Source organism: Balaenoptera borealis, assembly GCF_965194805.1.
Source record: "Balaenoptera borealis genome assembly, chromosome: 16".
Taxonomy (NCBI): Eukaryota; Metazoa; Chordata; class Mammalia; order Artiodactyla; family Balaenopteridae; genus Balaenoptera; species Balaenoptera borealis.
Window position 1 is genome coordinate 14,482,952 of NC_138872.1, and position 17,363 is coordinate 14,500,314.

General features: G+C 47.5%; 2 protein-coding genes across 8 annotated transcripts in view; both read left to right on the plus strand.

Annotated features, from left to right (window-relative positions):
- The window catches only part of SLC13A3 (solute carrier family 13 member 3), a 94,850-nt gene that overhangs the window by 74,079 nt on the left and 3,408 nt on the right, over nucleotides 1-17,363 (plus strand). For all 7 annotated transcript variants that reach the window (XM_082362825.1, XM_082362823.1, XM_082362826.1 and 4 more), the window contains 4 exons: nucleotides 103-200; nucleotides 6,120-6,232; nucleotides 14,542-14,703; nucleotides 17,188-17,325. In XM_082362825.1, coding sequence (XP_082218951.1) covers nucleotides 103-200; nucleotides 6,120-6,232; nucleotides 14,542-14,703; nucleotides 17,188-17,325 — 511 coding nt within the window. The remainder of the gene's footprint in view (nucleotides 1-102; nucleotides 201-6,119; nucleotides 6,233-14,541; nucleotides 14,704-17,187; nucleotides 17,326-17,363) is intronic.
- On the plus strand, nucleotides 2,924-3,723 carry LOC309614222 (uncharacterized protein; the record flags this gene model as incomplete). Its single annotated transcript, XM_082362315.1, has 2 exons — nucleotides 2,924-3,617; nucleotides 3,657-3,723. One exon carries the CDS (start codon nucleotides 2,924-2,926, stop codon nucleotides 3,575-3,577), a length of 654 nt encoding a protein of 217 aa, XP_082218441.1. The 3' UTR covers nucleotides 3,578-3,617; nucleotides 3,657-3,723.

A 17,363-nucleotide genomic window follows, 5' to 3' on the forward strand; every position in this document is an offset into this window, starting at 1 on the left:
TGTGGGCCTAATTCCCTTCGACAAATCCTCATTTGCAAATCTGCCAAACCTTGGCCTGCTGAGATGCCCAGGGTCACATGCTTTGGGGCCTTGTCATTGTAGGTTTATTTCTGATGCTGTCACTGGCGTGTCCATTGTCACCATCTTGTTCTTCTTCCCGTCCCAAAAGCCATCTCTCAAGTGGTGGTTTGACTTTAAAGGTAAGGTGGGCAAGGCTGGGGTGTCGGTGGCCTGGAGCGTGGTAATCAGTGGCCTGAAGGCAGGGCCCTCCTGGGACTGACAGCCCTATTGTACTAATCACGTGGTGCTGCTTCTTCCCTTTCCCTGTCTGAGCATTTACCATGTCTGGGTACTCAGTGCTGCCAGAGGTGACAGTCCAGGGCAGGGATTAGCAATTATAGTCCATGGGCCAAATCCAGCTGGCTGGCTGTTTTTATACAGCCTGTGAGCTAAGAATAATGGCTTCCACATTCTTAAAATGGTTGAAAAGAATCAAAAGAAAAATATTTCATGACTCGTGAACATGGCATGAAATTCAAATTTGTGTCCACAAATAAAATGTTTTAAATTTCTTCAATAAGAGGTTTGCGGACATCTATTAATATTTTCTTTAGTCATATAAGTACCTATAAAATAGCCTCGACTTTGCCCGGAAAAACTCTGGGCCCAAAGCAGGAGTTGCAAGTCAGTTGTCTAAGGGCCCAGAGATGAAAACCGCAAGCTGGGTTTAAACAGATAGCAAGTGGTGGGGGAACTGAGGCAAAACTGGCTATAGGCATTCAGATTCAGCCTCAGGGAATCACTGAGCCCTCCACACCAAACTGCCTGTAGGCTGGCCTTCAGATCACCAATCTGTGACCCCACCGGAATTCCAGCCAGTGTCTGCAGAGGAAGGTGCCAACACCTGCCACCTGTGACAGAGGCTGTGACTGACCCATCTCCATCTGGGGCAGTGGGATGAGCTCTGGACCAGGAGTCAGAAACTAGGGGGTCATGATCCAACTATCTTCTATTGTTGGAAAAAAATAGCATATTACACAGGACAGCTCCAGTTTTCAGGAGGAGTGGGGTTTTGTGTGTGTGCAGTACGGCATACGGACCAGTAGGGAGCCGATTTCCCAGGGACGCACAGAAAGTTACTGTAGCAGAGCTGGACCTCGAGGAGCCTAGCCCTGGGTCCGAGGGGGCTTAGGGTGTGGCCTCTGAGGCTCTGCCACTGAACGGGGTTCAGTTATTCTCTTCCTCTCTGCTTCTCTGTCTTACGGCCAGCCGGCATTCCTCACCATCCACTCTCGGTATCATTTCTTGGTCTGTTCAGAGTTTCTACTGCTTCTGAGTTTTGGCATCTTGGTGGCTTCTGCTTCATCCTAGTTGCCGCTTCACTGTAACTCCTGTTCCCTGGTGGGGTGGCGCCCTCTCCTTCACAGTACCTAATCCCACCGCTCCTGCTACTTCCTGCCTCCTGTTTCTGTCTCTCGAAGCATCGAGTCCCACACACCCTCTGCTTCCTCGTAGCAGCTACTCTCTTAAAGGGTTTACTCCTTCTCCGGGTGTGTCTGCTCCCTCCGAGCCACTGCCTCCTCACGGTACCTATTTCCTCATACGTTCTGCTTCCTCAGAACTCAGCCCACTCACGGCCTCCATATCACCCGGCCCTCTCTCTCTGTCCGCTCTTGCATCTTCAGTTATCACTTCTCTTCACCGAGTTGTCGCTCTACTTCCTACTGATGCTTCTGAGAGTCAGAAACTGCTTGGTCCAGCTTGTTCTTATAAAAGCAGATCGCTTCCTACTGTGTCACCTCGTAGCCTCATAGCTTCCTGGCCAGCCTGTGGCCTGGCTGCTCTAGATCAGGTACCCAGCCATGGTTCTGTCACCTGTGGGTGGGCTCATAAGGCCCAGAGCTTCCTCTCAGCTGGGACTGTGGGGAGGGCACTATGGCATAGATGTGCGGAATCCCAGCTGTGTTACGAATTTGCTGGGTGACCTTGAGAAAGTTCCTATACCCTCTGGGCCTTGCTTTCCCAGTTAGGAAGTGAGTGGGGCCCTTAGTCACTTTTCACCCCTGGCTTTAGCAGTTCTCTAGGACATGTCCAAACTCAAACGCCACATAACATTTTTGTGTGCCGCTGATTGGATGCAGGAGAATGTGTTTGGTGAAACTTGGCCCTCCCTGTCCATCTCTCCTTTCACATTTTTGAAACAGAGGACAGTTTCTGTATTACAAGGAAAACAGCAGCAGAGGATGATCGTAATTGGCAAGACCTTCAGTGTCAGAGCCTGGTGGGATCTGTGGAAAACAGCCAAGCCAATGTCCAAATAAAGGGGGCAGCTGTTACTCAGTCTCCCCTGACTGTCACTGTGTAGGAAAGCACGACTAGTTTTGCCAGATTTGCTGATTTTTTAAGAGAAGCAAAGAATCTGGAATTTTATGAAATCTCCCTGATTTTAAACTTTGGCAACTAACACTGGAAAACGAATACTACGTGGGCCCATCCAGTAGTGTTAAAACACATCTCTAGGTTGGATCTGGCCCATGGAGTGTAGCATCCTGCCTCAGCTGAGGGTTCTTTGAACTGGAGTTTTCAGTGTTGCCCAGTGGGTGGGGAGAGGGAATTCCATCCGCACTGCCCATCCTTCGGCAACCAGTGGGCCCGTGCAGACTTGGCTGAAATGATACTTTCTAGTACTCAACACCCATGTCTTACAGGCAGCCTTAGAGAGTGGTCAGTCAGTTTCCACGGAGAGAAAGTGACTTGATCAAGGTCACACAGCTAGGTAAAAAGAGACAGGAGGTGGAACCCAGACATCCAAGCCAACCTTGATTTTCTTATCTTACCCACTGTCTTCCATTCTTCTATGGATCTGAGTTGCACTTGCAACTCCCTTTATGGTCAGTCAGCAAGTATTGATGCTCTGCCCACTATGTGCCAGGCATTGTGCTTGTGGTTGAACAATAATGATGGTGATGATGATGATGATGTTGATGATGAGGATGATGTTGATGATGATGATGATGATGTGGATGATGAGGATGATGTTGTTGATGGTGATGATGATGATGATGTGGATGATGATGATGATGTGGATGATGATGATGATGATGATGTGGATGATGAGGATGATGTTGATGATGATGATGATGTGGATGGTGATGATGATGATGAGGATGATGAGGAGGAGGAGGAGGAGGAGGATGTTGATGATGATGAGGATGATGATGTGGATGGTGAGGAGGAGGAAGAGGAGGTGGAGGGTGTTGTTGATGAGGAGGAGGAGAATGATGTGGATGATGATGATGAGGATGATGTGGATGATGATGAGGATGATGTTGATGATGATGATGATGAGGATGTGGATGGTGATGTGGATGGCGAGGAGGAGAAAGAGGAGGTGGAGGGTGTTGATGATGATGAGGAGGAGGATGTGGATGATGATGATGATGATGATGTGGATGATGTGGATGATAATGATGATGATGATGTGGATGATGAGGATGTTGATGATGATGATGATGATGATGTGGATGGTGATGTGGATGGTGAGGAGGAGGAAGAGGAGGTGGAGGGTGTTGCTTGATGATGATGAGGAGGAGGATGTGGATGATGAGGAAGAGGATGTGTATGATGATGATGATGATGATGATGTGGATGATGAGGATGATGATGATGATGTGGATGATGTGGATGATGATGATGATGATGATGTGGATGATGAGGATGATGATGATGTGGATGATGAGGATGATGTTGATGATGATGATGATGTGGATGGTGATGATGATGATGAGGATGATGATGAGGAGGAGGAGGAGGAGGATGTTGATGATGATGAGGATGATGATGTGGATGGTGAGGAGGAGGAAGAGGAGGTGGAGGGTGTTGTTGATGAGGAGGAGGAGGATGACCACCATGTGGATGGTGACAGCTTCCATTTCCTCTTTGCCCAACAAGCTCTTCCTCCAGATATCTGCATGGCTCACTCCATCACTCTATTCAGACTCTGTCCTAATGTCACCTCCCCAGAGAAGCCTTCTCTGACTACACCATCTATAAAAGCACCCCTCCTTTGTCACTCTGTCCCTTTCCTGTATTTTCTTTTTCTTCATAGCACATAAAATGTCCCAACATTATACGTTTATTGATTTATCACCTGCCTCACTTATTGGAATGTAAGTTTTCCAATGGGCAGGACTTTCTCTGTTTTCGCCACTTCCATATCCCCAGTGTCTAGAAGAGTGCTCGACACATGGTAGGTCCCCAATATACACTTGTTAAATAAATGACCGAGGACTTGCTCTGGGCCACATCCTGTGCTGAGCCCTTTGCATATATGGGCCCGTGTCATCTTCCCAACTGGCCTCTGAGAAGGTACTGTTGCTCCCTTTTGCAGATGAGGACACTGAGCCTCAGAGAGGTGGAGCCACTAGCGCAAGTCACATAGCCGAATGGCAGAGCCAGGGTTGAATTCTAGTTCCACCTCAAAGCCTGTGCTTTCAGCTACTGCTCTAGAAGGCAGCTGGCATAACGTGGAAGTGAGAAATTTAGACAGTTAGAGGCTGCACTTATGAGAAACAGTGACAAGGGCATGGTTGGATGGGAAAATAATAAAGGCAATAACAGCTAACGTTAATGGTAATGACCATATGGTGAGCCGTCTTATAAGCGCTCACGACTTAACTCACTTAACCTGCATTATGTTAAACTCATCTCAGGGCCTTCTGCCTCCCCTGTCCGACCCTGTAAAGTGAGTCACTTTACTTTTTCAGACCTTGGCTGTCTCTTTAATGAAATGCTATTTTATCGCCTGAAGGCAGAGGGCTGGGCCTCCTGACATCTCCAGCTGCCTCTTCTAGTTCTGGGCTTAAATCATACATTGTGTTTGGCCCAAGAATCCCCTGGTGGTGTGTGACATCTGAACCCAAGGGCTGCAAATTATCTAGGAGGGCCTTTATTAAGTAGCTTTGATTGTCTTTATTATCCAATTATTAACTTTTGTTTTAGAAAACCACGGTGTAAAATTTTGAAAAACACTGAAAAGGTGAAACAAAATATCAATGGGTACTTAACCAGGAACTGTCCTGACAGAGGGCGAACTGCTGTGAATGGGCCAGACCCATCCTCCTCCAGAGAGGCCGCTGGCAGCCCACAGTGAAGAGTGCCAGTTCAAGAGTGCTTATTCGGCACCAGGCACTGGGCTGTGTGTGTTGAATATATTATTCGACAAGTACTTATGGAGTGACTTCCAGGTGTCAGGCAGGGACACTGGGATACGGCTGCAAACTAAACAGAAACGTCCCTCCACTCACAGCTCCCTCGTTGCTTCATCAGTGCCCACAAGAACCCCCAGGTACTATTATTGTGTCAGGTATTGGCTGAGGATATGGGGGCTTAGAGGCAAGGTCACGTTTCAAGGGCACACAGTGAGCCAGGGTCCAGGAGGTTGCTCTCAATGCAGGGATGACAAACTATAGCCCGTGGGCCAAATTGGGCTGCCACCCACTCTGTAAATAGAATTTCATGGAAACACTGCCACACCCACGTGTGTCCGTTTTGTCTGTGGCGCTTTCATGCTACCGTGGCAGCCTTGCTGCAACAGAGGCACGCAAAGCCTAAATTAGTCACTCTCCAACTCGCTACAGAAGACATTTGCCGACCCCTTGTTCTAACTACTGCAGACATGGCTGCTTTTGAAGAAATACAAATCATCCTGTATTTCCATGGACCAAACATTCCCTTGGTTTCTATTCTCCTGCATTCCCTTCCTCTTTTTTCCCTCTCTGTACACCTTCAGTTACAAAGAGGGCCTTTTCTCTTGTAAATGAGAGTGAAAGTAGTACTTACCCAGAAGGGCTGTTATGAGATTTAAAGGATGTTCTGCGTGTGGACTGCCCAGTTCCAGGAGATTCTCAAGCTGCATTCTGAGTAGAGCAGACGCCCCAAATCAGACGCTGGAGCCAGATTGTGGCTTCCTGGAGACCCCTGAGTGTCCCCACCAAGATGGGGCTGCTGGGGCCGGTATCCCCTCCTCCGGCTGACTGTCCTGAATGTGTGTTGGGTCCCCTCCCTGCCCGGGGGGGAAGGGTGTCCCCTTCCAGGCTAAGTGCCTTCTCTCTGCCCAGCTCCCAACACAGAGACAGAGCCCTTGCTGACGTGGAAGAAGGCTCAGGACACGGTGCCCTGGAACATCATCCTTCTCCTGGGAGGGGGCTTCGCCATGGCCAAAGGCTGTGAGGTAAGAGCAGCAAGCGGGCTGCAGCCTGGGGAGGCGAGCGCCAGTCCCGGGGCAGCCGCAGAGGGCGCAGGCTACACGGGCCCCGCGGGCACCGCAGATTCCCCACCTGCCACATGGGGGTCATCAGAATGGACACCTCACAGCTCCATACTGTGCCTGGCGCTGCCCAGAAAGAGAGGAAAAAGGTACGATGGAGAATCGCAAGGAGCTTGCAGTGAGCATTACACTAGTACTACTACTAATATCATGACTAGAGGGTCCTGTGAGCACAGAAGAGTAACACCCTAGCGGGCTCACCCTGTACCAGGCACTGTTCAACGTGCTTTACACATATCGCATTTAAACTTCCCAGCAAGCCTATGAGATAGATGCCATCGCTATCCCCATTCTACAGATTAGGAAACTGAGGCACAGGGAGGTAAAGTAACTTGCCTGAGGCCACACAGCTATGTACTCAGGATTAGAATCCAGGTAGTTTGGCTCTAGAGCCTATGCTCTTGACCGCTATGTTAGGTGTTGTGAATATTAATTACTTGGTGTTACTATTAATGTTATTCTAGAGGGCTCTGTGAGCACAGAGGCAGAGCCGGGACTAGACTGAGGCGAGGGAGGCGCTGACAGAGCAGAATTTCTGGAGGCACGTGGTCTCAGCACAGCCAGCCCTGCTCAGAGGAAGTGCAGCTTCAGTGTCCAACATGTATCATAACATATTATCTCATTGAATCCTCACACTGGCTCTCAGGGTTAGGGAATATTTATTTAAAAAATTTTTTTTATTTTTAGCTGGGTTGGGTCTTCGTTGCTGCACACGGGCTTTCTCTAGTTGCCGTGAGCGGGGGCTACTCTTTGTTGCGGTGCGCAGGCTTCTCATCACGGTGGCTTCTCTTGTTGCGGAGCACGGGATCTAGGTGCGCAGGCTTCAGTAGTTGTGGCTCATGGGCTCTAGAGTGCAGGCTCAGTAGTTGTGGCGCACAGGCTTAGTTGCTCTGCAGCATGTGGAATCTTCCCAGACCAGGGCTCGAACCCGTGTCCCCTGCACTGGCAGGTGGATTCTTAACCACTGTGCCACCAGGGAAGTCCCGGGAATATTTTTATACCCATTTTCCAGGTAGAAAAACCGAGGCCTGGAAAAATGAAGCAATTCTCTTAAGGTCATACAGTTGCCCTCTGCTTAAGGGGTGGGGTTCGAACTCCAGTCCATCTGATTTCAGAGTCCAGCTGCCTAACGGCTCACTCTTGAGAACTTCCCAAGTGCCAGGCACCTCAGGAAGCACTTTGCAAATACTGACTCTGTTAATCTTCAAAGACACAGTTGAAGTAGATACTGTTGCTGTCCTCATTTCCAAGATGAGGAAATGGAGGCAACTCGAGGCTAAACAAGTTGCCTACTTTTGCGCAGCCAGAAGGCAGAGCTGGGATTTGAACCCACAGCTCATGAAGCTGGGCCCCACCCCACCCCTAAATTTCTCCATGTAAGCCGAGGTACTCAAGGCCACAGCCAATTAAGGGTCAATGGGAAATTAAGGTAAAGGAAACCTGAAATTACTTCTCAAATTGCTTACTTTTTAAAATTCAGTTTTGTGTTTGCAAGGCAGAAATAGAGACACAGATGTAGAGGACAAACGTATGGACACCAAGGGGGGAAAGTGGGGTGGGAGGGTGGGAGTGGTGGGATGAATTGGGAAATTGGGAGATTTTAAAAAAATTTATTTTATTGAAGTAAAGTTGATTTACAATGCTGTGTTAATTTCTGCTGTACAGCAAATTGATTCAGTTTTATATATATATATATATATATTTATACACATTTGTTTTCAAATTCTTTTCCATTATGGTTTATTACTGGATATTGAATATAGTTCCCTATGCTATACAGTAGGACCTTGTTGTTTATCCATTCTCTATATAATAATTTGCATCTTCTAATCCTAACCTCCCAATCCATCCCTCCACCACCCCTCTCCCCCTTGGCAACAAGTCTGTTCTCTATGTCTGTGAGTCTGTTTCTGTTTTGTAAATAAGTTCATTTGTGTCATATTTTAGATTCCACATATAAGTGATATCATATAAGTGATATCAGTATTTGTCTTTCTCTTTCTGACTTCCTTCACTTAGCATGATAATCTCTAAGTCCATCCATGCTGCTGCAAATGGCATTATAAAATTCAGTTTTTTTTTTTTTTATATAAAATTCAGTTTTAATGATCAGTTTCAAATAGTGTTACGGAAGCCCAGGCTTGGGGATCTGAGTACCTGGATTCAAATACAAGCTATCCTACTCCTTGCTGGGGCCCTTTAGGCAAGTTCCTTAACCCTTCTGGGCACCAGTTTTCTCAGCTATGAATGGGCTCGGAGTTCTTACTCTATGGGGTTGTTGGGAGTAATTAAAGAAGAGAGTAAATGAAGGGATACACCGCTAAAAGGAGCCAAGAGCTCCCTGCGTGTTCTCTCGAAACACTCACTGCATGGTGATTGCGGGTTCAGCTTCCAGGAGGCTGACTCTGAGGCGGGGATTAGTGTGCAGGCATTAGGCTGTGCCCTCTGGAAGGGAGGGAAGGAAGCAGGAGAGGTGGGGAGACTCCACGCCAGGAGTGGTGTAACCTCGGGCAGGACAACTTCCCAGTCTGAGACGGTCCCTCAGGGGCTGACAGTGAAGGCCGTCTGCTGCCCGCACTCCCTGCGCTGGGGCAAAAGGCCTTCAGAGTCCCGAGAGCGGAACCATCACGCTATGGACCCCACACCAAGGCCGCACTGAAGGGGGACTGGGGGGCACATCCAGCTTCTCTACATAGCTACTCTTTTTTTGTGAAATGTGTTTTTATTTTGTTCATTTTTTTCAATAAATGACACATACAAAGGTACAGACTTCAAAAGGAACAAAAGGATGGATGAGCAAAAGTACTGTTTTTGTCTCCATTTTAGGAATCCTGAGGACCAGAGAGGTTAAGTGACTCATGCTAGGGAACACAGCTCATAGGTAACAGAGCTGGGCTTTGAACTTGCATCTGTCTGACTCTTCTCACTATTCTCACTATTGCCTCCTACTGGGGATGTATCAGGGAAGGCTTCTGGGAGGAAGTGGCATGTTAACCATGGCCTTGAGGAGGCCATGCAATGCAATGGTAGAAAGCATGGGCGGTGGACCCAGACCATCTGGGTTGGAGTCGATCTTTCACCTCTGAGCTGTGTGCCTCCATTTCCTAATCTGTAAAATGGGCATAATAATGGTGCCCATCTCATAGAGTTGTTACACTTATTAAGTGAATTAATACATGTGGAGAACTTAGAACATAGCCAAACATAGTTGTTTATTATGATTAGATATTATGGAAAAGGGGAGGTTCTCGCCCTGAGCAACTCGGTGGAAATGATGCCATTTATCGAGATGATATGAACCTCGCCTCACCCTGAGTCTGACCTGCACCCCAAAGGCTTCTCCAGGCTCAGGGAGTGGTGGACAAAGCCTGGCTCTCAGTGGGCCTGGCTGCAGGACCGCTGAGCATGCCGGGAGGCCAGTCTGGCTCCAGGCCCAGCCTTGGGCTGCTGGCCGCGGTTTCTGTTCAAAAAGGACTTTGTGTGACAGCTGCTCCCTCCCCCAACCCCTGCTCGTACCATCCCCCGCCACAGGGGGCCTGCTGTAGGAGGGACCAGAGTGCTCATGGCATGTCCTGCTTCCTAGCCCTGCCCAGTGCCCTCGCCAGGTCACAGCCAGGCCTCCTGGGGCTTAGAGGCCTTTGCACTGGGACTGGACTCCCACCTGCTGGTTCTGAAGGGCTGGAAGCAGATCCCAGTGCTTGCTCTGAGCTTGACCACTTGATGTCCTCACTGCAGGTTTCTCCCGCTGCAAAACTGCCCATATAGTTAGACTCCAGTCTGATGGCTTGCCTTGGCCTACACACGACAGCCCCTGCCTACCTTCCTGCTGTCAGCCCTTACCTCTATCCCCTCGTGGGCTCCCCTCCAGTCCCACTGGCCCCTTAGTGTTCCTCAACCACACGAGTCATTTGCACCCCAGGACCTTTGCATCTGCTTTCTCTCTGCCGAATGCTCTTGCCTGAGATCTCTGAGTCCTTACCCTCAGGTCTCGGCTCCAAGGCCACGTCCTCAGAGAGACCATCCCTGACCACCCTGTCTAAAGTAGCGTCCACCCTTCACAGTCACTCTCCCTCTTATCACCCCACTTATTTCCTTTACACCATACCTACCCCCCAAGTTATCCTGTTCATTTGTTTGTTTGTCTATTGGTATCTCTGTTACTAGAATGTAAGCTCCACAAGGGCAGGGACCGTACCTGTCTTATCCATTGCTGTTCTAAGCATCTAGAAAAGTCCTGGTACATAACATGCTCGTTTAATAAATATTTGTTGGACAAGACCTACAATATGGGCTGTTTTGAGGACTGATGACATGATGGATGGCAAGTACCTAGCAGAGGGCTGATACAGACCAGGTGCTAAAACCAGCAGCCTATGTCAACCTTGCAACTTTTCCTGTTATTATAATTTTACTGTCTCATAGAAAAAGGTCTTATTCTGACACCTTCATTTATATCTCTTTTAATCTCTACCCACAATAAACTTATCTACAAATATATTCAGTGATACAAGCTTGGTATTAAATCAGGGTGGAACAGACCCTATAGGCAAGTAGAAATGTGTGTATTCTCCTGAATCCCTCATTTCCTGCTGGAGAGTTATCTTATTATTATTATTGTTGCTGTTGTTGTTGTTATTTTATTGACAAGGTAGACTGATGAAGTAAGAGCCAGATCCTGGGCTCAAAATTCCAAACTTATCTGACTTATCTGGGCAAATCACAACCTCTTTGTGCCTCAGTTTCTTCAACCATAAAATATAGATATTTATGCTACTTACTTCATGGAGTTGTTTCGAAGATTAATAAGTTAACATTAGCAAAATGCTTAGAAGAGTGCCCAGCACAGAGTGAGCACTATATTAAGTGTTTGTTAAGTTAAATAAATAATAATAAGCCCTGTTCAGTACTTACTATATAGAGGAATCGTTTTTACCTGTACTCATTTAAGCCTCACCACAACCCCTTGAAGAAATCAAGGAACAGAGATGTTCATTAATTTGCCCAATGCCACACAGCTTGTAAGTATTACAATGGTTTGAATGTTCACACGTGTGCGTAAAGTCCTCATCCTTTCCTTTAATCAAACTGACTGGCTCTCTCTACCTAAGAATTCTTATACAGAGTTGTACACACACAGCTGAGCCTATTGTGTTTTATGAGGCTTTAAAAGAGCTTTTCAAGGGTTTTCTATTGAGATTTCAACTTTTTAAAAAAAGATTATTTATTTATTATTTATTTATGGCTGCGTTGGGTCTTCATTGCTGCGCGTGGGCTTTCTCTAGTTGCAGCGAGCGGGGGCTACTGTTCGTTGCGGTGCGCGGGCTTCTCATTGCGGTGGCTTCTCTTGTTGCGGAGCATGGGCTCTAGGTACGCGGGCTCAGTAGTCATGGCTCACAGGCTCTAGATCGCAGGCTCAGTAGTTGTGGCTGGTGGCTCTAGAGTGCAGGCTCAGTAGTTGTGGCGCACGGACTTAGTTGCTCCGCGGCATGTGGGATCTTCCCGGACCAGGGATCGAACCCATGTCCCCTGCATTGGCAGGCGGATTCTTATCCACTGCGCCACCAGGGAAGTCCCAGAGATTTTAGCTTTAAACATTCCACTTCTACCATAACACCCTCCTTTAAGATCTGACCCTACTATATGTCAGAGAGATCAGGGAGAGAGGACCTCGTGGAACTGGGAAAGGAGGAGGAAGAGGGGGCCAGCTCAGCCTCCCCCTCCCATCCTGCGATGTGGCCTCAGGTACCTCTTGGCGTCTGTGGGGGCTATAAGGAGCACAATTTGACAACCACAGCACTGGGCAATTTCTGAGTGTTCCGCCCCCTCTGACATCTCGTGACTTGATGCCACTAATGGCAGCTGGCATGTTTTGGGCACTTGCCCGGTGCCCAAGCACTTTTCTAAGTGCTTTACAGATTAGCTCCTTTTCTCCCGACAGTAACCCTCTGGGACAGGGACTGGTACATCTCAGTTTACAGAAAAGGAAATGAGGCACAGAGAGGTTAAGTTACTTGCCCAGGATGACACAGCTAGAATGGATTAAGGTGGGGGGACAAACTTAATCTGATTCCGGAGCCCTTGTCCTCACCCCCTGGGCATGCTGCCTCTGACCTTGCCCATTGTTGGTCCTGGAGTCCCTGGGAAAACCATGTGGCTGTGTGTTTCCAAGGAAACAGAGCTTCTGATTCTAAGGGAATGGGAAAGGGCAGGTGAAGCCCGTTCGAGTCCCCTTGAGAGCAGCTGGCGGGTCTCCTCTCTCTGGAAGCTGCCAGACCTCCCTCCGGCTACGGAAGCTGAGCCAGGGCCCTGAGTGGCTGCTGGGACGTTGGCTGGAAGCCTGGCACCCAGAGGCCCGGCTACAGGGAAGCTCTTGGCTCCTCATTCATCCAAGTCATTAATATTCCCTCTCTCCAGCCGCTCTCCATTTAATTGCACACACTGCTGTCGGCCTCTTTGCCAGAGCTGTGGCCTCTGGGAAAAGCTAGTGGACCCATTTTTCCCTGCAGCGTTCCCTGGGCCAGAGGAGGGGCTGGGGCTCGACTCTGCCATATACTATAATTTCTAAGCTATCAAACAGTGCAGATATGAAAGAAGCACCTTAATTTTATAAGGTCTCTTCTAGGGAAAACTAAGCGTGTATTATTCATTCCTTGAAGGTAACTTTTAAGTCATACTGTATAGACAAATGTATTATTTTATTTATGTAAAAACAGAATACTGTATTCTAGAATCCACTATGAAAGTTTAAGTTCTGGAATAAGCAGCAAATTTTCTATTAAACACGAAAGAGCATAAATTTTCTCTGATAAACCGAAGTTTGTTGGTACCAAAAGATACTGCGTAGACATACAAGTGTATGTCTACCATAAAAGGGCTATGGTAGACATACACTTGATTCTAAACGTTATGGGTCTAATCCAACTCTGCTCTTGATCAGCTCCGAAGCCTACAGCTTTGTTATCTTTGTTAAGAAAACGACCTAGGCAGCGCCCTTGCAGCTTTAATGAGATATTGCTGCGTGGCACCACCAGGGGGTAGCATCGAGCACAATTTTACATCAGTTTTTCCTCTTTGTGGTCTTAATGAAGGTGCATTGGATTCCGGGTTGTTAACGATACATTTGAAGTGGTGAGGACAGAGGTGGGGGAGAGTATCATTATTAAATACTCGTAAGTACAGTAATTCCTGGAGAACTCAGCAGAGAGAGAGCTCGGAGGTAATTCTGCAGCGTTGATGGCAGGTGTAGTCTGGAGTCAGGGAGGAGACAGTCTACCTTGTCTTTTCTCTGTCCTGGAGGGCAGTGGTCCACTCTGGGCACTGCCCTTCATTAAGAGGTGCAGTGACAGTCTGGTGTATCCAGTGGAGGGTGCTCAGTGACAAGGAACTTTGCAGGAGAATGTTAGTTTACTGACGTACGTGGCCCTGAGTGCAAAATACATCTTAGTCACTATTTTGGGGACCTTGAGCAAGTCACAAAAACTTTGCCAAGTTAGGGTTCCTTCTCTGTAACACAGGGAGGAAAGCTTACCTTGCTCGATGGTTGGGAAGAGTCAGGGAGGTATTGCAGGCAGGTGCCTGGCGCCCTGTAAAGCCTCAATAATGGTGATTCTTATGATAATGAATAATATGTTACTAATGTTACTGTTTGTGGTACCACCATTGTAATACTCATTATAAATATCTTTATTATTGATAATCCTATTCATTGTGTTGTATTTGATATAATCTGACACGTTTCCTATTTTATATGATATATATAATATCTTGTATATATTTGGTATGTATTAATACATAATAATTATAAAATTAATAATGAATATTTTGTATAAATGTGTTAATATTTTTGTAATTAATAACCATCACTGGAGGAATGAGAAGATTTAGCATGGAGGGTCCAGTTCCCCTCTCCCAAGTTTAGGGGTCCCACAACCAAATGGATTATTTGGAGAAGCAAATGGATTATTTGAGGATCCAGGGGTTTGGGCCCTGGGCCTGCAGAGTATGGAGTACAGAGCAGCTCAGGAAGCGGAGAAGCTGACTGAAGTCCAGGCTGGAACATGTGACCTTGCGCAGGTGACTTACCCTCTCTGAAAGGGTGTAGTTGTCAGCGCTGTGGCCAACCCTAACCCTCCCCGCTTGGCCCAGGCTCGGGGTGGGGGCAGCTGTTGGAGGGCTGGGGGTGAAGAGGCGTCCTTGCTTCCTCCCCTGTGCAGGAGTCGGGGCTGTCGGCGTGGATTGGCGGGCAGCTGCACCCGCTGGAGCAGGTGCCGCCCGTGCTGGCCGTGCTGCTCATCACTGTGGTCGTCGCCTTCTTCACGGAGTTTGCCAGCAACACGGCCACGATCGTCATCTTTCTGCCTGTCCTGGCGGAGCTGGTGAGGGTCCACACAGGGTCCTGGGGCGGGAGGGAAACACCTCTCCCCAGCACACGTTCAGAAACCTCTTCCTCGCTCCGGGGAGCTCCCCCAGGAGCCACAGTTGGTCATTGCTCTCGTCCAAAATGCATGATAGTGTCAGAACCATGATATTTTTTTTTAAAAGAATACTGTTTTTTTCTTTAAGAAATGCATAAACAGAGTAAATATTTTCCAAATGCACCAAATTCCCTCCTTTGGGAAAAGTAACCCATGCTGACGTGGAGAGTTTTCTAGGAAAATAGGAATTGCCAAATATGGATTAAGAAGAAGTAGGAAATCTGAGTGGACAAATAACCTTAGGAGAAATTCTAATGGTAGGCAAAGCCCTAGCCTCCCTCTAAAGCAGGGTTTCTCAGCACTATTGACATTTTGGGCAGGAGAATTCTGTTATGTGAAGCTGTCCTGTGAACTGTAGGATGTTTAGCAGTATCCCTGTTCTCTACCTACTGGATACCAAAGGCATCCCCCCTAAATTGTGACAATCCAAAATGTCTCTAGACATTGCCAAATGTCTCCTGGGGAGACAGAATTATCCCCGGTGGAGAATCGCTGCTCTAAAAATCACTAGCCCCAGAGGGATGTCTGAGGTGAGGGCTAGCAAACCTTCAAGGAACAGACAGTCCCCACTTACCCCAAGTGTTCCAGAGCACAGAAAGATCGAGAAAGCTGTTCAATCAAGGTACAAGGTCAGCAAAACCCTGACACCAAAAAACAGAAGGAGAGCAAAGGAAAAGAAAGTTATAACTCAATGTCACATGTAAACAAAGATGCGAATAACAAAATGGATCCAAGATCGTATGAATTCTACTAGAAATTTCAAAACTGATTAACAGAAACTATCAGTATAGTTTTATATTTAAATAGACTAAAGAAGACCAAACCATATGATTATCTCAATATAGACCAAAATGATAAAATTAAATGTGTTGCAAGTATATGCTTTGTATGTAAACAGTGATATACCAGGCACACTATCTGAATCACTTTTTGCTTTTTATTTATTTATGCATCAATTTATAATGGATATCACACTGTATTAGCACACACAGATACACTTTATTCTTTCTCAATGACTGGAGAATATTCCACTATGAATCCATAGTTGTTGATTTTATTGAAGCAATCTTCTACCGATGAACACAGAGGTTGTTTCCAGCCTCTGCTATTTCCCAACAATGCTGCCTTGGCCTCTCCCTGTCTGAGCACCTTTTTATATGTAGATACATCTAGATCTCCAGAGCTGAGATCCCTGGGTGAAAGAGCATGTGCATTTACAATTTTGTAAGAGATGGACAAATTGCCCTCCCAAGTGTGGGCGTGCCATTTCCACTCCCACCAGCAGCGTGGGGTAGGGGTCCCCATAGCCTTGCTAAGTGTGATTGGATTTAATCACACCCTTCCCCAGGATCTGATGGATCTGGCAATTGAGAGAGATGGGGATGCTCTGGGGGAGAGGAGGGAGAGCAGACCCAATCAGGTCTGCAGGGGCCGCTTTTGCTGAAGAAGATACTAGCAAATGATTTATTCTTCTAAACGTTGCTTATCATCAAAATCAAAACATTTTACATGCAAGGGGGTGATCTTAGTGCTTTTTGAGAAAATGTATATGCTTTGGTTTACAAAAATTCCCTAGAGGGGCCAGAAATCCTTATCTTAAATAAAATGCTGGCGAAGTGATCAACATGAGTTACAGGTGGACATGTCATTTGGGGGAAGTGATGAACCGGTGGTCTGCTAACTGAGGCCAACCCACAGACACCTTTGATCCACACGGTCTTAGAAATTTGGAAATGAGTGCCGACGGGTGCTACCTTGAGCTCTCTTTATCTCTGAAATCCAGTGAGGCCCCAACAAAAGGTACCCAGCGGCCAGCTGTTTGGATTGTTAGGCTGAGAGAAGGACCAGGCAGGGGACTTGAGGTTTTTTAGAGCCATGATTCTCAAGATGTGGTCCCTGGACCAGAAGCCTTAGCATCACCTGGGGGCTTGTTAGAGATGCAAATTCTTGGGGCCCCTGCCCCAGACCTGCTGACTCAGCAACTCTGCAGGAGGCGGGGCGAGCGCTCTGGGCTTTAACGAGCCCTCCAGGTGATTCTGATACGCACTCAAGTTGGAAGAGGGAGTGTTCTCAAATAATCTCCCCAGCCCATCCTCCCTGATGAACCTGCATGTGCTTGGAATGTCGCTAACCTAGGAATGTTCTCTCCATATCTCCCTCGGTCTGGTTCTCTTCTTGTCTGTCTGTCTCTATTTCTGCCTGTGTGTCCATTCTGGCTGCATTTCTCTCTGTGTGTCTTTAAATCCATCTTCCCGTTTGTTTCTCTTGTTCTCTCTCACTCGCCAATCTCTCTCCATGCGTCTCTGTCTCTCCACCTGTCTCCATCTCCCGTGTGGTTTCTCTGTATTTCTCGGGCTCGGTCTCTCCCGCCCCTCCTGGGCCCAGGCCATCCGTCTGAGGGTGCACCCCCTGTACTTGATGATCCCTGGCACAGTCGGCTGCTCCTATGCCTTCATGCTCCCAGTCTCGACACCCCCCAACTCAATCGCCTTCGCCTCTGGACACTTGCTGGTCAAAGACATGGTGAGTCTGGGCATTTTCTCGCAGAGGTCCGGGGAGGT